This window comes from Aythya marila (assembly GCF_965140915.1).
Source record: "Aythya marila genome assembly, chromosome: 5".
NCBI lineage: Eukaryota > Metazoa > Chordata > Aves > Anseriformes > Anatidae > Aythya > Aythya marila.
Window position 1 is genome coordinate 46592082 of NC_139046.1, and position 22317 is coordinate 46614398.

Genomic DNA, 22317 nt, shown 5'->3' on the forward strand with positions numbered 1-22317 from the left:
AGAGGCTTCCTTTTTTTATCTGACTCTAATGAAGATGAAGAGGTCATTTTCCCCTTTAATTTGACAAGAAAATGCAAGAATTGTGGTGCAAAATTGGAATAAAATATACAGGTTAAAATACATTGTTTTAAATACTTTTTACAGGAGCTTGAAGAATAAATTGTAGTCAATGAAAACAGAATTGATTACATTCTTATAATACCACCTGAATGCAATTTTTTACTTCACTTGATACAATTTCTGTGATTATACTCAAATAACATACATACACAGAAAAAAAAATAAATTAAAAAAAAAAAGAAATCTGTCACAGTGTAGCTTCAGGTTTCAAAGAAGACTGCAGGGGATTTAACAGCTGAAAGCTAGGAAATTTCATCCACAAATGCATCTTTGATAAGGTAAAGAAGAACCACACTTTGCAAAAATTACCTTGCTGTTTTCCAGTTCTATCTAGTCAGAACGGCAAGGGTAATGCAGTGCCTGACAGAACATTGTCAAGAATGATGCGAAATATCAAAGCAAGTTGCTTGCTTCCCATTTAAGTACATTAGCATTTAAGGATCATATAAATTAAACTTTATTCAGGCAGATTTAAATTCAGTGACGTAGCTAGATTATTACAGCCATAAGACTCCTGACAAAAGAAGGTGGAAAACAGAACTACAAGACACAGTTTACACTTCTAGCCTGGATTACGAAGTTGTTACTTGAAATAAAACTACTATTTGCTTCAAAAGCAGTGAAAGGGAGGCATATTGCACTGTCCAGTAGCCTTTACTCCACATCCAGGTTCACACACACACTGTATAAAAGTTTGCAAAGCATCTCAAGCAGCTTCAGAAAAAGGAGCTGGAAGTATAATTTACTCTGTGCAACATCTGTTATGCTTTTCATACTAAAAGAGGGATTAGGGGGACTTATACTAAGTAAATTCATGTATTGCAAAAAAAAAAAATAGAGTTTGACTGGGATTAAAGGGAACCAATATTGGATCCCGTGCCTTGTAATTCGATTTTGCACGTCCCCATGCTGGCTGTAACCACAGCTAAACTAAGCAAACTGGTGAAAATTTTCTGTTTGTAATTAACACACTAGGGTTAGTCTAATCATTGGTGCGAGCTTCAATTCTACCCTTTCACACAAGACCTTAAGGAAAACAAAAAAAAGGAAAGATATTTCAGAGTCAAAACATTGCTGGCTTACAGCCTAGGCAACGAGCAAACAAACAAGACAGGTTTCTAAAGGACTCCTGCGTCTCCGAGCACTTTGAAGCAGCAGGGCAGCACAATAACGGAGTTTGTCTTCAGCTCGTTTTGCTGTGATGCTAGAGCAAAGGGCATAAGAGTCAAAGGGATTTTAAGGGACTGCAGGGAGCTCAAGGGAGAGCAAGTGGAAGAGGTGAGCACTGCATTCCCAAATGCAATACCCAGGCACCGTGAATCTTGCTAGCGGGCATCCCATGTAGACTTTTGTTTTTAGCTCTGAGCCTTTCTGACAAGGGAGCTGTATTTTGTTATATTTCCTTAGTGCCCAGCAGCACCCGAGGCCTTGCGAAGCTGCAGCGGAGGGAGGCCAGGCTGCCCAGAGCAGAGCTCCTCTCCCAGCTCCCCAGCCTACCCAAGGCTGTCGTAATCAGAGGTAATTGCCGGGACCGTTATCTCCCTGCAGCCCGCGTCGTGCTTCCAAATGCCTCTAATTGAATTGCTATCATTTTTTACCCTTCCTAATGCAGTGGCTTGGTGAGGGAAAATGACCCAGGGGAGGCGGAGGGGGGCGGTGGGCGGCTCTTGCCTCCCCTCCCAGGAGAGTGGCCCTCCGCTGCGGCAGCTCCGCAGCCCATAAAGAGCGGAGGGGACGTGGGGACGGGTGTGCAGAGCCTTGCCGTGCCGTGCCGTGCCCTCAGAGCCGTGCCAGCTCCCTGGGGCCATGCACTGAGGACCCCCCCGGACCACCACGTCCACCCCGTCGTTGCCCGCCAGCACCCAGTGAAGCGCTGTGAGCAAGAGGTCATCACGCCCCGGCTCAAGGTACTGCCCTTCCTACCCCTTGCCCTTTCCCCCCCAGGGGGATTTGGGGTGCCAGACTCTTTGCAACCATCCCGTCCTTCCCAAAGGATGCTCAGCTCTGCTCCCACCAGCAGCTGGGGGGCAGAGGCGATGGGTAACTCAGAGCACTCACCCTGGTACGGTTTCCTTACAGATGCAGAGGTGCGCTAGTTTCCTCTTCCTGTCTTTCATCCTCTGTGCCGCCCTGTCAGAAACATTTGGACTGGTTTTATCTGTAAGTACTCATGTCCCACTCCGGGTCCTTTCCATTGGGCAGCATCTGTGCCTCAGCTGACAAATGACAGAAATCCCAGCAGTTATTTACCCTGTATTTAGGTATACGGGATGCAGGACTCAAATATTTTGGGCAGTAAGTGGGCTTTTACTTTGGAATACTAGACTTTTGAATTATAGCTCCCATGTAACTGACATTGGGACTAAAAGAAAAAAGGTCTAGTTGACAGGACAAAATTCAGTGGATATCCCCATCTGACTCAGAAAAGGTAGTGTGCATAAGGACCTCGTAAAGCTCTCATGTAAATCCAAACAATTAAATGGAAATATTACCGTCTGCTAAGGTGATTAGCTAATTTAATAATACAAACTTGGAGTATAAAGTCAAAATTGCTCCTTCCAAAGTGTGATTTGCAGTTTCATTCATATGGTGTGAAGCTTTTTGCTGTAGGTGGATGCTAACAGCGAATCTACTGACTAGATGGGAAGGGGGCAGGAGTGCAACAATAGTATTTTCTTTGACATTATTATATGCTATTCCTTTTTTTTTATCTTTTTTTTTTTTTTTTTTTTCTTATTTCAAACCTTCATAAGACTACTTCTGTTAAAAGAACATCCATTTGGGTGCTGCTTGCTTCTTGTCTTCAGAAAGTACTGTGTAGTTCATGCACTAACCTACTTGCCTTTTTTCTTCAAGGCAAAAGAAAAAAGGGGCTGGACTTTGAACAGTGCTGGGTACCTACTTGGGCCACGTAAGTCAAGCACTCTTTCTTGCATTATTTCAAAACTCATCTTTTTTTGTTGTAAAACATTTTACTGTTGTATGCTACTCACTTTTCTGATGACTACATTAAACCTGCAAAAACTGGGTCCTTGTTTAGTTATTTATTACGTGCCTATTATAGAACTGTGTTGCCTTAGACAAAAGATGTTCTCTAAAGAAGAATCATGCTGTGAGACTTTATATTCAGGTACACATTTGGTCACTCTTTGTGCTACTGACCTGAAATTTTCATATTGCAAATAGCTCCGCCAACTTTTTTTAGGGTCTGTGTCTGTGTTTGTCTTTTTCCTTCTCTTTTTTAGTGTGTTTGTGGTTTTTGTTTGTTTGCTTTTTTTTTTTTTTTTTTTTTTAAATGCATGGACGTATGGACATGTTATGATGTCAAAAGAAGACCGACAAAATGTGAAATTCTGGCACTACTCAACTTATTTCAGATTTCACTTAAAATCTATTTGAAAATGCCTTTACTACAGGGCTTTATTATACTACTGTTTAAAAATAGGAAGGAAAAAACTGTAAATTAAAATGACATAAAACTGCGAAGTATTGACAAGCAGTTCACCATGTGAAAAATATTTAATGTTTGTGGTGTTTAAAATACAGGAACACATATTGGTTTACAAAGATGAAGAATCATTAGATTAAAGAAAAATGGTAGATCATACATGCGTGTATATATATGACTCAATACACATAGATTTTAAGGGAAATTGAAATAAAGTGCTAAGCTGTCTCAAATATCTGTCCTTTATCATTTTTTCTTTATGTAGTATGTCTCATTACTGATGTTTGTATACTGTCAGTCTCAGATATATGACAGATACTACAGATATTTACTGTGACTCTCCATTTATAGACCACTAGCCTTAAGGATACATAAAAGCAGATTCATATATCTTAAATGTATTAACTAGTTTTGTAAGTTTATGCCCCAAAGCAGATCTAACCAAATCGGCTAGAATGGAAATGTGCTTTTCAAGTGTCATTTATCTAAGACTGGGTAATAGGAATCATCCTTTGTTGCAGGTCGTATTGATCAGCTTTTACTGATAAAGGAAATGCCCATGGCAAGGGGGAGAGAAGATGCACCAGGGGCATGTAAGATAGTTTACATGAATAATCTTCAAAAACTACCTGCAGTTTATTCTTAAGCAAGCTCATTGGCAGCACTTTCTAACAACTGGAGAAATGGTAGCAAAAACAACCTTCCAAATTACATATGAATGTACAATCTTGCAATTTATTTACAACTTCCACTTAATTCAATAATAACTTTGACAAGTATGTAGTACAGGACTTGGTCTGGTAGTACAGGACTGGTTAAATGATCATAGGATTGGTTAAATGATCAAGTCATAAGCACTAATTCAGAAGAAAGGTTATTTTATTTAGTGACACGTTAATTGTTTTGTTGTTGTTTTGTACATGTATCCATCAAAAGTGTTTGTTGTGTCTTTTTTTTAAATCCATAAAAGGCAAGCAACGTGACAAAGGTTGTTTTCAAGTCAATTAACTCCTCTGATTTTTAATTTATTTGTCAGATGCAGTAGATAACCACAGATCTTTTAGCGACAAACATGGTTTCACTGGTAAACGTGAAATACAGCCTGATGAGGATATAAAAGCAGGTAACAAAATTCTGAATACCAGTATTGTTGATTTGACTTTAGTTTTTTATGTAGTAATTACTTACTGTCATTGAGTTAACTTACTACCTAGATACAAGGTTACTCTTGCACTCTACCAAAAATCCCACTAAACACATGTAAGGAATAAAATTTAAATTTTGGCCTTTCATACTTAAACAAATTGATGCCTCAGGAAAAGTACCATAATCATATTTACTTAAAAGTAATATCATTTATTATATTTTAAACCTATTTTAATTTCTGTATATTCAAATCAGTATTTCAGACACTCAGGAGTTCCCTTTCTTCGGCAAAGAAGTGAAAGCATAAAGAATTATTTTCAGTAGGGAAACCTATATATATATATATATATATATATATATATATATATATGTATGTATGTATGTATGTATGTAGGTTATATAAAAAATATATAAATATGTATAAATATATATATTTTTTATTCTGATATTACAGAGTTATAACCAGACATCAACACTGTATGGCTATTTATGTTAGAAAATTCTTCACCAGTTCAAACAAACGAAAAATTCTCCATGTCTCACAGTATTTCCTGTATTTGAACAACCTTAATTATTTTCTTCGAAAGATTGGGTCCAAAAGCTAAGTCCAGTCAATGTATTTTTTTGAGGTTTCATGTATGAAAATTTAGTAAATGGGAATCAAAAGGATGCAGCCCAGATTTCTGTTAGGCTGTCTAGGCTCATCATCCAAAACTGGGCCTCTAAAACACGTGCTCTTTCTGACCAATGAAGAGAAATTGACACCTATTTCAAGGATAAGATGTAGAAATTTCTAGAAAAACCTGTCTCTTTCACCTGATGAGAAACTAAATCTGCTGCAGGCATCTAAAATGAGATAGAATGAATCTCATATTTAGACTGTCAAAAAGCCACATTTCTCACTCCAGTCACAGAAAATGGCACTTGTGTGCTGTCACATTCATCACCCCACAAATGGAGGAAGATAAAGTCCCAGCCCCAGAGATCACGCAGTTTATTTTAAATCCTCCCAATACAATACTAGTTTATCTAACAGTAAATAAGTTCATACATAATGGAAATGTGCTTCATTATAATTTCACGGAAATAATTACTCTGTAAATAGAAGAGCAGCATTAATATATACATTAGTTTTTGCATTTTCAGAGTAAGTGCTGTTTTAGTTCTGGTATGTACTTATATAACAACAAAACTAACACTATTTCCTCAAACACTGGTATTAAAGTAGTGTTTGGCTAGTCATAAACAAAGTGAGAGGAAGACAGCATTTGTAATCTAACAGTACAACTCAGACGGCAACAGATTGCCATTTGCAGATAAAGTGCCAGCTCCTTTACAGGAGTATGATGGTTAGGAATTATGGAACTCTTCTGCAGGTACTGCTGCATCTCCACGTTTAAAAGTAAAACCAACCAAACTAGTCTGAATAGGACATGTATATTAAACAACTGCTTCTATTATGGACCTCATTTTAGATGCTCTACTCTCATCAAAAGTTTCCTTTGAAGCTGAACTTTCTGATGGAATTCCTATCCAAAGGAGATATGAATGTAAAATTGGTTAAGGAACTAGAGCTCCTATTTTAAATGAAGTTGAAATGACCTTTACAAAAGTACCTTAAAACAGCGATCTACTTCTTACAGTGTTCCTGTAGAAGAATTCATTGCAAAGAACCACTCTGTTTCCTCAAAGGAACACTACAAAATTCACTAGCTCTCACGATATCCTAGAACTTGTAAGCTATGGTAGTTGCTTAACACAAGATCAAAATAAAAAAAAAATAAAAATCTATGAGCAAAATTAGGAAAATTTTTAAATTTCAAGAGCCTAACTCTTTCGCTACTGGAGCCCAAAAGTAATTGGCTATACAGACTTAAGGACCCATATACTTATAGGAATATGTATGCATAATATTCTCAAATACCTAAAAAATATTTATGCAATAATTATCATATTATGAATAAAATATGGGTCAATTAACTAAAAGTATAATGATATTAATCATAAAAAAGTCCATAACAAATGAGATCAGAATAAAAATTAAATGAAGAAACTTCAAATGAAAACACTAATATTATTAATATACGAATTAGCGTGTTTGTGACCATTCAAAGACTAGAAGAGAAGACATCTAGACACAAACTTCCACACAAATTCATGAATGCTGACTCTCTGTACACCAGAAACCTTTATATCCATTACGATTCATCTTAAATATTTTTCATTTGGGCTACACAGCTCAGTCTGATTTGTGCATCGCTACAGACCTGAATCATCTCTTCTGTCACAGAAGAACTCCCACAACAGTCACGTGCTGCAAAGCCAGTCTTTCAGACTATATTCTGAGATGAAACATGTCCTCTGTGATAACATCAAGAGACGGTATTTTCACCAGCGTAATAATGGACTGTGAATCAGATTCTGGTAGCCATCTCTTTTACATTCACAGAACTAAAATCCTCAGCAAAATTACCTGCTGTTTGTTCTCCAATATCGAACAAGCTTCCACCTTGTTGATAAAAAGCAAGCTGTCTCCATTTATTTACAGACAGAGCAAAACTATTACTCATTTTCCCCGAGTATAATAATGAGCTTCCAGAGAGCTTGATAATTTAGGCCATTTAAGAAGTATCAAAAGGCAGAAGATTAAAGGGGACTATATTGCACTTGATATATATGCAAAAGCACATATTTCTGAGCCTTTAGTCAAGTCCCAGGCCTAGTTCGTGTGACTACACATCACTTCTGTAACACATGAGCAGACTAATGGGAACAAAGTCAGACTACATAGAGAACTTTTATCTGTTTGGTAAAGCTGATGAATTTGCTAAATTTACCTTTCCCTTCCTTCTCAGGCTAGCAGACACAAAAAAGTGAGCTGAGAACAGAGGATATCTTTCTTCTGCAATTGGACTGGTATGGTCTTAAGGATCATGACCATTAAGGTGTCAAAGTAGCTCCTATGCAGCAGTGGCATAAAAAATTGGGCAATTTTTGATTCTGAGAATTGTAGCTTTTTACCTCAAAGTTGCTTTGCTTTTCCATGAAATGAGGCTTTCAATTCAAGGTGTTTTTGTATTTTTTTTTTTAATTTCATTTTTTCCAGATAACTTTTTCAGGGTACTTATAAACTCAGACACAACATAAAATGAATAGATCTTTACACCATGTTAACATTAAGTAACAATCAACATGTTTTCTAGGAAATCTTGGAAGACCACTGGCTGATGAAAACATTGTGCGCACAGTAATTGAATTTTTGACTTACTTGCATCTTAAAGGTTAGTGAACACTTTTTAAATCTGACTATACCTATCAGAATCACTGAAGATCCTGCTTCTGTTGTCCTTTTTGGTTTGAAATTTACTGAGATAGGACCAGTCATGAATGTACAAGCCTGCTACAGATTTGCCTTTGGACAGCGTTTCTGGGAGTAATGGTGGAAGGAGATGAACCGTCAATTTCACTTTAACGCATTTAGGAATATGCCTGACTTTAACAGCAAAGGCTGTCCTGTCAAACTGCAGGTCAATGAATAGCCAGCACAGCAGGGTTCTAATACTATTTGATTACTCCAGGCAGTGTGACAAAAGTAACTGTTGATACCAAAATTTTATGGACATGGCATATAGAATATTTGAAAACAAACTAAATACAGTCTGATTACATGGGAGTTATAAAAAACTGTTTGATAACAAATTAAATAAAGCCTTGGTTTACAACCAAGAGCAGTTGGTTGAAATTCAGAAATTCTTGTTACCAAAAAAAGAAAAACATCTTCCTTTATGCATGTATTCTACAATAAAGTTGCATCATAAAAATGCATGCTAGCAAGCAGCCCAAAATGCTGCTAGTAAAACTATGTGGAGCCACAAAATTTTGACTCTGTCACTCTATCCCTGCAGTTTCTTTTATATATATATAAAATATATATATGCAGTTTCTTTATATATATATATATATAAAAATAAGTAAAATTATAACAGGAAAAGGTTCTTAACATTTAGAAGAAAAAATGTTTATAATTTAAATCATCAAAAGTTCAAAGATTTGCATCTTATAGTTGAAAGAAGAAAAACATAAAAATGTGTACTGCTGAAATTGGATTTTATGATTTATTTTCCAAGATTAATACACATACTTTTTTTTTTTTTTCTTTTTTGAAGAGATGGGAGCACTTGACAATCTACCTTCACCAGAGGAAACAAACCAGTCTTGAAGAAGAATACATTTATATTTTGTTGTAGTGTAAATTCAGATTGAATTCTAAACAAAAGATCCAAAAGACCAGAAGATGAGAAGTATTGTTTGCATTAATCTGAAAAATGGTAAATGACATTTTGCCTCTTGGATTTTCTTTTCTCTACTGTAATGTTATGGTGTACAATTTTGCCTTGGTGAACTTTTTCTGTAGGTAAATGATAAAATAAAAATAAACAGCAACTACATTGTTTCATTTCCCTTTAAAGAACATTTAAAAAATAAATACAAAACAGCACACCATGTATCAGCTATAAGCCCCAGGTTAAATTGTAAGATTATGCTACACCTATAATCATAAAAAAATATGGTAAAAAAAAAAAAAAAAAAAAAGACAACAAATACTATGTATTGAGTTTTTTTAGCTAACTGAAACACAGGAGAAGAATTTCAACTTCAGACTGTAGCCATTATAAGGTCTCACAGACCTATTTATCCTTCTACACTTCATGGTAAACATTCTTACTCTTCATATGTTCATAGACATGAATGTTCGTTCATCTGGTATTTCATATTATTCACCTGTAGTACATCAGCCCATGGACTGAAGCTTACTTTTACAAACTTAACTGTTCTGCACAGGTTTACACAAACTATATGTGTAGGCTTCCTATTCCTATGCCATCAAGAATACTGGATCTGTATTCTTTTATGAAGAGACTCTACTGTCTTTTCCAAGATTAAAAAATATTTTATGAGGTGCTTTAGTTTGAGTTCAGCAAAGAGCTTCAAGACATGCTTGACTCTTTCTGAGGAGTTTTGATGTAGCAAGACCAGGATGCTAGGCCCATAAAGGATGAATGTCATGGCAGAAATGAAGAAACGTTTTAGAGTATAGAGAATCTTATAAGGTTTCTTCATATTTGGATGACTTTGACACTCTGCTTAACACAAGGAAATCCTGTCCTTTCAAAACACCGTTTTCTAGAGTGCACAGACTTCGCAGAATTATTACATAATCTGTTTTTCACTTTTATCATAGCAGAGCACATTCTAGATGCCAAGCCATTAGTGGCTAATTTGAAACCACAAGGCTCTCTCACCTTCTCAATCCATCTGTACTGTTCTTATGGTAGTCACTCAGCCTCTGATCTAATGTCTGATGTACAGTTTCCAAAGCATACAATTTTTTTTCTCATCAGATTCAACAGGCTTCTGGGCAAGTCTTTCAGATACTGCTTTACTGCCTTTTTTTTTTTTTTTTTTTTTTTTTGAAAGAGTAACAAAAAGTGTACATTGATATTGCTTCTAGTTTGACATTATTTCTAAAATTTATGGGTTTCCAAAACATAAAAAACCCTTAGTGAAATGTAACGTCTGTACATTAACATCATCCAGTAATTTCAAACTCATTTTCCATAGTAATGTCCACATTTCCAGTCAGAAATCTGAACCGTAACTCACTAAAATCAAGAATTCTTTCCATTGACTTCCATGGCCTTTGACTCTGAAATACCACAACCAGTAGTTATTTGCAGCAAAAGCAATAATCCATCTTTCTGTGGAAAAGCAGCTGAACCCATCGTCAATTAAAAATAACATAATTTATGCAGTAAAAATTCTTTTCTTTTGAAATAGCAAAAGAAACGAGTTTAAAATTAGAAGATATTACTTAAATTAGCATACTGCCAGGCTCATTAAAATTGGAACGGTCTTGTTGGAATGAATGTTCACTTGAAATTCTGAAATTTAAGATTATTTGAAATATTGAAAAAACCTCATTGGATCAAGTATCTTGGAAGATTTCCAAAACTGGCTAGGCAGGGAGGCCCACAAGTTCTTACTCATCGCACTGAATTTTTATATACATTTATTATTAAATAAAGAAGTAATCATTTAATTGCCTAAAGCAAACAACATATTTTCACTTAAATTTTACCACTTTGAAACACCTATTGGTAATAATATTCCAAAATACAGAGAGAGGTGAAATTATTAGTGTTTCTTCACTCTCCATAACACCATAATCTTTGCAAAAACAAAGGGCCAAAAAAAAAAAAAAAAAAAGGTATTCTTCGTGGTCAGTTTCAGTAAGTCTTATTTTATTAATGTTCTTTTTTTATTTAAAGCATGTCTTACATCTCCTCATCTCAGAACTAAATTGTGCAAATAGTTGGAACGGCATCTCCATAAATCTGCTGCTCAAACAAACACCTGATAAACAAAATCACCCTTAAACATTTGAAAACCATTAGTTTCATCAGAGCAAAAGCAAAAAGATTCCACAGGCTTCAGAAGAAAACAAAAATCCTAACCATTTTCTCTAGATTTCATTTATTTGCTCATTTCCATATATCATATCTCGCTTCTGTGTACACAGAAACCACGTCTGCACAAAGTCAAAAGCCAAAGTCTAGAAAATGAGTAAAACTTTGCTGTAATGTTTGCTAATGCTATGAAATTATTTGGCATACAAATTTAATACTGAAAATGAAGAGAAGGCTTGCATCATGCTGAATTATTGGACAATAAAATGGAAGATGAAATTAAATGTTGATGCAAGCAAAGGAATATACACAGAGAAAGAACTCTAATTTTACGTACGCATAATAACGGTCTAAATTATCTCCAGCAAAATAGCTTAGACTCATTGTACATGGTCCTGTAAAATGTCATTTTAAACTTCAGCAGCAGTCCAAAAGGCAAATGGAATGTTAGGAATCATTATAAAAGTAGACAAAACAACCCAGAAAACATCATTTTACCACTGTTCCCAGCTTTGACACCAGTTGCATTTCTGGTCACTTTGCAAAAAACAAAGGCTACTGTAGAAACATAAAAGCTATAGAGAAATACCATGACTATGCTCAGCAGCAGTGAGCAATTTTCATAAAAAGAGAGACTAAATAGGCTGAAACACTTCAGCTAAAGAGACTAGTAGGGTGAAAGATGGTAGAGTCACAGTAAAGGTACCTAGTGAATTCATTCTGTCTTGTAATCCAGGAATTAAAGATTACCTAATTAAATAAACAAGCAACATTTACAAACCCCACCCCAGAAGAAGAAGTCCTTTCCCATTCACCTCATAGTGAAATCGTGGTACTGGCTGGCAGAGGACATTGTGGAGGCCATAGATTCGTGAAGGAAACAGCCATATTCAGAAGAAAAGTCCTTCAAAAGCTATTGGCCCAAATGAAACCTCTAGCTCAAAAAGTCTAATTGAATTGTTTTTTTATTGTCAATATAGAACACTTTATTGACATGTGTGTGCATGTGTTATACAACCCTTAGAGCCCGACCCATGATTTGGGGGTTAATTAAGCAGAGATTCTTCATCTGCACAGCACCTGATGCTAGTTTACAAAAGAAACCTAGAAATTCCACTTTTTCTTTCTTTCTTTTTTTTTTTTTTTAAACAATTATACAGAAATGATTACTACAGTTAACCCAAAAGGTGTAGTTTTAATATAGTACCACACCTGTCAGATGGTCTCAGTGACATTTGTTTAAATGCAAAGCACTTTTGTGTAGAAGAGGGTATTTCGGGATGGCACAGCTGACACGGAACAGCCTATTCAGATTAGGAAGCCATTAAGCAGCTGACAGGATCCATGCATTTCCCACCTGTCTACTAATGCAAAGGTCAGACTGCAAAATTAGCATACAAAAATTAGACGGGGACTCAGAATACTGACGAAGTTGGAGGAAGCTTGACACTGGGATTGACGTAACTCTGCTTTCAAGTTTAGTGTTGTAATAGTTGAAAATATTAACTACAGCCCTTTTTCACATGACCAGCGCACTAACTTCCCAAGGTAATGGAGAACCTCAGTGTGAGTTAGTTCACAAAGGATTCTGACAATTTCTTTGCTCTTCATTTGCCTTTCAAGCAAGACAAGGAGATAACGATATGAGACAGTGCATGAAGTAACACATTAATAACTCACAGGAAAAGTTACAAAACTATTTTTATATGATTTCAGAGTACATGAGACAAAAAAAGAAGTCAGAAATAGACATGGGGAAACAGTTTGTAATCTATCCAGGATATAAATTACCTCAGGGGATTCCTAAGGCAGATACAATGTTTAAAAGAAAGCTTAGAACTAAGTTATATGAGCAGAAAAAATAAACTTTCACCCATTAATGAAGTTCATTAAAAAATTACAACTCTTTTACTGTCACTATTTTGTGTCCTATCATTTATTTTTACATAAAAGGAAATAATAATGCAGATACTTAATTTTGCAAGGACTGAGTATGGGCTGGGTATGGACAATGCAGAATTGGACCAAACAGAGAGAGCTGCAACTCACAGGTCCATCGACTACTCAGACTCAGGATACAAATGTCAGATGCTAAGGTGCGATACTTAGGGCTCAATATTTAATACCTCAGAGCATAGGTCATTTGTCATTGTGTGCAGGACTCAGCTTGCAGGCCTTACAGACTGAGCTTTAAAAAGCCAGGATTGAGTTACAGATGAGAATTATTTTATCTCCTTGCTTGTAAAGCACCGCATTATTCCAAACTACTTAATTTTCAGAGCAGTTGAGATTCAACTCAGGTATTTTTCACCACCTGTGGTATTCCTAGTTGAATTGATCTCAACAGATTTTCCACTGATTAAGTACATATAAATCATACAACCTTTCTGAGTGGTAGGAGACATGAGTCTCATATGGAATGTCTGTCTGAGAGGAAATTCTAAAATACATTCTATCACAAATCAGAATAAAAGTTATTATTATTTTTTTTTTCCTTCCTGCCTTTGCTATAATTTCCCACATATGCATTGACTATTTATCACTCATAAACACTGAAATAACTAGTTCGGAATGGATTGCTTCAACAGTTTCCCTTTCCGAATGTTTATGAACATGGTAATGTTCCCTTGAAGTAGTTCATTTAATTAAAAAATGATCTATCAGATAATAATTGATCAGATTTATCAACATTATTGACATTATTTACATTTATCAATCTTATAGGTAGTATTTCAGATTTAAAAGTGAAACTTTGGTCCTTTAAGTCAAGATAAGTTCCTATGCCTTTTCTGTAGCACAAGTATTCTTTCCTTGCTGTTTATTCTGATTTCAGAATTACATCCTGCTTTCCTGCAGTTTCAGAAGGACGTCTTACTCCCCTTGAATTCCTGTTCTAAAAAATACTATATTTAGGAATCATCGTTTCTTTTTAGTGGATTTCACACCAGCTGATTTCTGCAACTACTAAAACCCTACGCAATGTAGACTCCAAAACTTTGCATGAGAACTGTACGCACCTCTTCTGCTTATGCAAATTAGTACTTGGGGACACTCATATTGGGCAACTTCTTTCTTTTAGGATTCTTCAGAGAAACTTCAAGCACTTTAAGTGAAGAGGGCAGCTCTGCTAAGTGACGATCTGAATCACCTTCTGCTCTCAGGTAGCTAAAAGGGTAAGTCCAGGCTCTGAATTCAGAATACTTTTTAAATTATGTATTTTTGCTAGCTTCTTCAAACTAAGCAGGATGGACCCAGGTCCAAACACTTAGAAAATCAGCAGAAGCAGACAGAAAAAATAATCATTTTTTTCAAAGCTAAGCATTACATTTCTGTATTACTATTCTAAGCACACTTTTGCAAATTGTGCCTGCTTGGCTTTTATGCTGGTTACCTACTTAGTTAATGTTTAAAAATGCATTTCTACAAAGTCAACTTATTAGTGCCAAATCTGACCTACTGAAACTTAGTATAGCAACACTAAGTTTTTTAAATACTAACTTTGCAGCAGGTTTATTTGTACCATTTAAGATCTGACCCATCTAGTGGAGCAATTTTATAAATAAAATCTCATTTTGTAAATTTTATATCTTATACTAAATATAATTCCAGAAGTAAAATCTATAGCAATCCTTACTCAATAAACAGTTCTCCTACATCCTGACTGCTGCAATGTAGATTGTTCATTAAATCTTTGTCATTTTGTGTCTTCAGAACCATCTGATTCAAACCATTAAAGTGATACCATAGCTGTGTATTATTTAGAAATGTCCTCATATCAATAAAATTCTAAATAATTTTATATAGTTCAAACTATTTAACTTTTTTTTTTTTTTTCCAAAATACGTATATTTTCTTTGCCTTTTTTGTACCATTTTCATTTAAATTCCTTTTTCAGTGCACATTAGAGAGTACTTTCTCTCTCATCATTGCTCTCAAACATTTATTTACAAAACTAAGTTTGGAAACATAAAAAAAATTGTTGTATTAACAATTATTTTAGTATCCTTCTCACCACTCTACCTATCTATTGGCATAATACACACCAATTACCAGTGAGTCATATTTGTGACAGCGTTGACAAGCCAAATATTCTTGGCTAAGGGAACCTGATTTAACACATTTTTTCCTTTTATGATCAGTAGTAACTATTATGTATAGGCATTATTATTTTCCTCAGATACATAGAAAGGCTGTTTTTCTCTGGGGAAAAAAAAAAAAATATATATATATATATATCCTTTTTGACATCTTACCTTTTGTAAACTCAGAATGGCATCACATCTGCAGACAGACCTGAAATACTTACTTTTTTTTTTTTTTTTTTTCTTTTTTCAGAAAAATCAAAACCATAGAATCAAAGAATCACAGAATGCTTAAGGTTTCAACAGAAGGTAGGAAGAGACCTCTGGAGTCACCTGGTCCAATTTCCCTGCTGAAGCAGGGCTACCCAGAGCAGGTTGCACAGGACCATATCCAGGTGGCTTTTGGAAATTTCCAAGGAGGAGACCTCACAGCCTCTGGGCAGCCTGTGCAGTGCTGCCTGGGGTTGATACACTGTATATGTAAATCCTTCATCTTTAGCTGGTATCATGGCACTTTCCTTCTAAACTCCCTCATGCCACCTCCCTGTAAAATCACAGAGGCAGCACACCATATTTTCCTGGGAACATTTTCTGTTCAATACGCTAGCTCTGAGTCAGTATTAATAAATAGGGTTCTAAGTCAGCCATGAGTTCCTCACATATCCCAATAGCATTTGCACCTTACAGGGCTTTAAAAGCTTTGATGACTGCATCATCAGTTTGGAAACATTATTTGAAAAAGAGCTTGGTAGCTCAGTGCTGCTGAGCTAAAAGGCCAAAGGCTGGACTGGTACAAACTGAAACAATTTACTGATTTCTGGGAAAGAACAGGGATTTATACCAGAAAAGCCAGCCCAAAAAGGTAATATAAGCGCAGAGGTGAGTTAAAACAACTGTTAAACAGGATGCTTCATGTTGTTACCTAAATCATTTTTTTTGTTTGCTTTGTTTTGTTTTCTGAACAGAGGCATGCCACCATAGCTGAAATTTTAAGACACACTCTCCTGCCAGGATTTTGGGAATCAACAACAGCACGACAGCAGGTGGCCATACCTGTGGTTTCTGGATAGTTCTTTCTGGATAGTTCCTTCAACAGCAAAGCCACATACAAGCTTTAGACTGCAGTGATTTTTATTATTTTTTATTTCTGACCTTTGGGCTGACTGTTTGTATTTTTTATTTATTTATTTATTTATTTTAAGTGAGCCAAAGAGAAATCCTGAAGAGACATGCTGGTGTTAGAAAGAGAAGAGATATTGTGCCTCTACTGCAGTTGTGTCAAGAGAAGCTTTCTATAGCTTTAATGAAGGACGTGGTCTCTGGTAATTCTCTCTCCTTGCTTTGGTAACTGTAGCCTTACTTATTTATTCAAGGAAAAAGAATTCTATGGAAAAATTTTAGACAAAACTTCTTCTATAAGTCAGTTCTTACATGGCAAGAGATTATTTCTATCTTCATATCCTTTCCTGACCTAAATATAAATAAACAAAACAAACAAACAACCCTGTTATTTGACAAAAGTCAAATAACCTACAGGAAACATCAGGAATTCCTCAGAGAATGACTTATTTTTTTCTGCTTGCAAGTCCAGTAATTCCTCAACTCATAATATTGTTGGACAGGACAGCTGCTCGTAAACCATATCTGAAGAGTTCTTGCTTTTAAGATTTCCAGAATCAAAAGTTCAACAATCCCTACAAGAAAGTAGTCAGCGAGCGCTTCACTGTCCTTCACTATTAGAAAGCATTTTCTGATATAGAATTAGAATTCTCTTTCTGCCTTTTCTACGTAGCACTTTTATTTTTTTGATTGACCATGGTGCATTGAGTTTACAGGGCAAGGTTTTGGTGGCAGGGGGCTGCAGGGGTGGCCTCTGTGAGGAGAATCCAGCACCTGCCCCATGTTAGGTAAGGGCCAGCTCCAGCCAGCTCCAAAGGGGCCCGCCACTGCCCAGAGCTGACCCAATAAGCCATGTTGGTTGTGCTGGTTGTACCTTTGTAAGAGCAGATTTAAGACAGCAAAAACAAACAAACAAACTAACCTGTAGCTGGGAGAGAGGAGTGAAACTGTAGCTCCCAAGGTCAGTGCAGCAGGAGGGTAAGAGGTGCTCTGGGCCTCAGAGCAGTTCCCCTGCGGCCTGTGGAGAGGCCCCTGGTGGAGCAGGCTGTCCCCCTGCAGCCCATGGGTCCCACATGGAGCAGATCTCCACGCTGCAGCCCCCCCATGGGTGGAGGAGCCCCCGGTGGAGCAGGTGGATGTGGCCTGGAGGAGGCTGCGGCCCATGGAGAGCCCCCGCAGGAGCAGGCCCCGGGCCGGAGCTGCAGCCCGTGGAGAGGAGCCCACGCAGGAGCAGGGGGTCTGGGGGGAGCTGCTGCCCAGCCATGGGGGACCTGTGCTGGAGCAGTTTGCTCCTGGGGGATGGATGGACCCCGTGGGATGGAGCCATGTGGGAGCAGGTCTTGGAGAGCTGCTGCCTGTGGGAACCTCACACAGGATCAGTTTGGGAAGGACGGCATCCCGTGGGAGGGACCCCACATGGAGCAGGGGCAGAGAGGCACAGTGAAGGAGCGGTGGAGATGAAGCATTAGGGACTGACCGCAGCCCCCATTCCCCTGCCCCACTCAGGGGGAGAACAGAGAAGAGGGTAGATAGGGAGAAATTATTTTTTTTTAGTTTCTCACTGCTCTATCTTGTTAGTAATAGGTAATACATTTTTTTAATCTCCCTATGCTGAGTCTATTTTACCCGTGATGGTAATTGTTGAGTGATCTCCCTGTTCTTACCTCAACTCTCGAGCCTTTTCCATCATATTTCTCCTCCTTTCCCTTTGAGAACGGGGAGTGAGAGAGCAGTTGTGGTGGAGCTCAGCTGCCCAGCTGAGTAAAAACACCACAGATGGACACAAGAATAATTTTTCCCTCAGCTATTAGAGGCTTAATGCTTCAAGTTACTATGTCCTCTCTCACAACTCTTCTGGATTATGTTCTTAAAGCTAAATAACCACAACTTGCTGAAATTTGAGGGAATCATGGTAAAGGTTTCCAGAAGAAAAGGTTCAAGTATTCGCAGGGTCAAGGGTTATAGCTTTTTTTTTTTTTTTTTTTTCCTCCTTTGAAGAAGCAATTTATAAAATTTATTAGGGTAGTTTTTTTCTTAAAGCTTTAACACCCTAACGTTTGTGTGTTCTGGTGAAAACAAAAGACATCTGTAAAGAAGATACAGCTGCCAGTTTAGAAGACATCGCAATCAGTAGGACATCCTGTTCATCTGGGTGTGATAACAAATAGCCACAAGGTGGTAATGTTGTTCTACTTGAGAAAACCCATGCATTAGATTTTAAACAATACAAACGTTTGATTTACTTAGAATTGTAATTACAAACACCAGTAGAGTCTTTACAAACTAGGAAGTGAAAACAGACAATAAAGCATTGCATGTTTACTATTAGAGAGAAATGCAGTGGCTAAATGTCATATCTACTGCAAATTGTCAAAATTTTGTCTCTGTATTAGAGTGACAAAAATTAAAGACATCAGTGGAATAAAGGCAGGTAAGAAAAAACACAAGAATCTTGTGCAGTGGCCGTCTGGATGCTTTACTTATGTTTCAGTGAGAAATAATAAAGAGAAAAACACTCATAAGTAAGGCCTTTTAAACTTGACCAAATGAAGTAGAATGACTACATCAATTATCTGTGATAATTAAATGATTGTATCATGTGACTAATTTTTTCACTCGTCTTCTAGCTATCGAATTTGTGGTTAATAAGTGCTCCTTGCACATTCTTTACCATAGGGATCGAACTCAAAAACATGTTATTCATGTGAGTACCTGTGCCACATCTAAGCAGCCAAATCCCCAGGAGCTGTTGGGGAGGTAGTTTCTGGGCCCTGGCATTCTGAGGGGATCCTGAACTCCTGCTATACTAAAAATTTGTCTGCAATGTACAATGGGATGCTCTACAGAGACATCCACACCTCACAAGCCAAATGGACCTGCTTCTCAGACCAAGGATTTCAGCATGGTCCTGCAGTATGCTAAACAGGAATAAGCAGAATTAGCTCTGTCTCCAGAAATCAGTGCTGTACACAGATGAATGCAGAATCCAAACGTGTAGAGCTGCCTGCTTTCTATTCCTCACTATGGCTATACATACTCAAGATAGGCTACCTGGAAAAGATTAACAGCTCTTCAGGGATCATTCTGACAGAGATTAAAAGAACTGTGGGTGCCCCCTCAGCTCTTTCCTTACATAAGCAGCATAGGCAAATGCCACATCTTTCTTCTGTGCAGTGAATACATTTCATATTCTGTTGCATTATTAGTGTTATTAGAGTGCTTATTGTCCCGAATGGTCATCACAATACAGATCTTCTGAAATAGCTAGTTCACAGAAACCAATTTAGAAAGTTACATCTTAATTTGTCATAATTTATCTGATACTCCTTTTGTATTTACCATGGAGAGATAATCAAAATCCAGTCAATCCAGCATTAAGAGTATCAAAAGAGGACTGAGCTGAAGTAGGCAGAAAAGGATTAATGAGCGGGTACAGGGGAAAAGCCTGCCAATTCTCTTTAACAATTAGGCTAGCATTAGTGTGTGAGGTGGATGTGAATGGGATTAAATTATTAATAAAAGATCAAAGCTACAACTGATATTACATTATCAGAGCTTGTTTGAGCAAATTGTTAGAGATTGCTTCAGTTTGCTTAGGAAAAGATAGGAAAGAAAAAAAAGGAGATTTGGGACTGTCTGTAACAACAGTTCATCTGTCCCCTTCTGAAAGTCAGCAGGAGGTGGGTGGAAAATTTGTTTAAAGCAAGCACAGGAAGAGAAAGAGAGCTGTGATATAGTAGCACATTAAAAACTTGGCCAAGGACAGTGGACTTTCTGCAGTGCCTCACTGAAACATTTGAAGGATTGAGGCCTATACCTGATAATCATGGGAAAACACCTGACAATCTGTAAGACAGCTAGAGAGCGAGGAGATTGACTTCAATTTCAAAAAGGGAAAAAATATTAGCAGGTGGAGTAGGTTGATACAGCTAGAAGGTAGTAAGGGTAAAAGCAATCACTCTTCTAACGAAAGGAAGCAGAAGACCAAGCAGAATAATAGCATTGTGTTCCCCTGGGATCTGGTAAGTGGAGTTACTTGTGGATACAGTATAAGGCATAAGGGGCAAGCAAGTAACAAACACTATTAAACTCTCAGGAGCAAATTATCCCAAGAGAGGGGAAACGTATTTATACAGAAAAACAACCAACCAAGACATTTTTGCTACTTCAGTAGTTTAAGTGCCTGAAATTTGGGAAACACAAAACAAAACAACAACAAAAAAAGATGGGGGTGTTCAGGAAGGAAAAGGTCTGCAGTGAGAAAGAGTTCACAATAGGAAAGAACGCAAGAGCCAAAAAGAGAAAGTACTGTGCTTACAGAGAAGGACAAGGAAAATTATAGCCTGCTGCTAAATTGAAAGGAAGAGACAGTTAACACAGAGAGAATCATCACTGTTCCACTTTCCAGGATTTGGCAGCTTAGATATTGAATAAACCAATTTATTGCTAACCCTAATAAAAGTTATTTTGATAAAAACTCTTTTTAACAACTCTTTTTAATATAGGAAAGTCAGAGGCCAGACTTCATCACTTTGAAGATTAGTTCATGAAATATCATCCTGGGTTTGCTCAATTAAAAAAAAAAATAAATATATATATATATAAATAAATAAATAAATAAATAAATAAGAAAGAACTGATCAGCAGACACACACAATTATCTACACAACAGAGTTGGGTCGGTCTGTTTATGTTTCTTGTCCATAATCCAGTTCCTGGAAACGTAGATCCTTCTAGTTAGTTAAAATGAACCAAAGTTTCCCCTTGGGGATATGATTTTTCTCTTTTAAATTTCCTGAATTCATATTGCCACTAAGTATGAGCAGATCAGCTGCGGAAAATTGTTATTTTCTTTCATTTTTATAACTTCAGCTAGACCATTTTGGGGGAGGAAAAGTTATTTCTGTATTCCCACCATCTTTATTACTGTTTCTGTGTTAGCAGATCTGCTAGCAGAAAAATTAAACTGTAAGGTATGCTGAATTTAACACGCAACAGTCCAGACATAGAAAGCAATCCTATTTTCACTGTTTGCAAGATGTACATCGCTGCACACAGTGATATTTTGTGCATTAGAGTTCATCTTTTTCTGAAACGTGGGAGAACAGTTAATTTCACTTCATTGTCAATTGTCAATACAATTCACATTAGTGCAGTGCAGGTTTCTGTCTATAAAACAAATGGATAGCTTAAGCTAACCTCCTCAGGGAGAAGTTACCCTACCCCTCTATCCTCTATAGGAAGTATGATATTTAATAGTCAACAAAGCAGTGTGCTCACACGTGGGACCCTGATATTTCTTGCACTGAGTTATCTCAGCCGTGACCTTGAAGGACATACAAATGAACCTTTTCACTTTTCCCCTCAAAGAATAAACTTTTAGATAGCACATTTAACACTGTGTGTGTGATGTGATCCTCAGTAAATTGGAAGGCTTTCCTGAAATGAAATTGTGCAAAGAACTAATAAACATTAAAACCTCTGTGGTAGGGTTTTTTTTTGTTGTTGTTATTGTTTTTTTTTTTTTTTTTGCCTAACAACACGTCACACAGATCAGTGGAGTGAGACAGACAAATCATTAGAGGAGTGCTTCTCAAAGTCTGTTTTAACTGAAGAAAACATAAGTTAATTAAGTCCAGACTAGAAACAGAAAAGATCTCATAGCCTGAGCAGACTGGTTCATGGAAAAAATAAAAGCCTTGATTTGCAAAATGCTTACTTATTTCTCATTACAAGCTATGGACGAAACAAAGGGTATTAAATGTTAAAAATCAGACCTGAAGTTTTCTGCAGTCCCCAAAATGGTCCCCAAATTACAAAAATCACGAAACAATTCCCTTTGTAGAACTGGTAATACAGTTCTGGATGTAGAACAGGTACTGAGAAAGCCAAGTATGGAGTAGATTCCATTAGAAGGAGAAATTAAATACAACAG

General features: G+C 36.9%; 1 protein-coding gene across 2 annotated transcripts; it reads left to right on the forward strand.

Annotated features, from left to right (window-relative positions):
• Positions 1 to 1897: 1897 nt before the first annotated feature.
• Positions 1898 to 9172, forward strand: GAL (galanin and GMAP prepropeptide). Of its 2 annotated transcripts, XM_082761748.1 has the most exons (7): positions 1898 to 2027; positions 2200 to 2280; positions 2977 to 3031; positions 4090 to 4161; positions 4605 to 4691; positions 7918 to 7995; positions 8881 to 9172. In XM_082761748.1, the coding sequence occupies exons 2-7, from the start codon at positions 2200 to 2202 to the stop codon at positions 8931 to 8933; spliced, it is 426 nt and encodes a 141-aa protein (XP_082617874.1). In that variant the 5' UTR covers positions 1898 to 2027; the 3' UTR covers positions 8934 to 9172. The 2 variants fall into 2 exon arrangements, with proteins under 2 accessions (XP_082617874.1, XP_082617875.1); XM_082761749.1 differs by lacking the exon at positions 4090 to 4161.
• Positions 9173 to 22317: the final 13145 nt, after the last annotated feature.

What these genes read in the sequence shown, in the direction of transcription:
- GAL (XM_082761748.1), top strand. Translation starts at nt 2,200, where the DNA reads ATGCAGAGGTGCGCTAGTTTCCTCTTCCTGTCTTTCATCCTCTGTGCC. An exon ending in TGGGTACCTACTTGGGCCAC is followed by an intron (nt 3,032 to 4,089) that starts GTAAGTCAAGCA and finishes CCTTTGTTGCAG; the next exon opens with GTCGTATTGATCAGCTTTTA. An exon ending in AGAAGATGCACCAGGGGCAT is followed by an intron (nt 4,162 to 4,604) that starts GTAAGATAGTTT and finishes TTTATTTGTCAG; the next exon opens with ATGCAGTAGATAACCACAGA.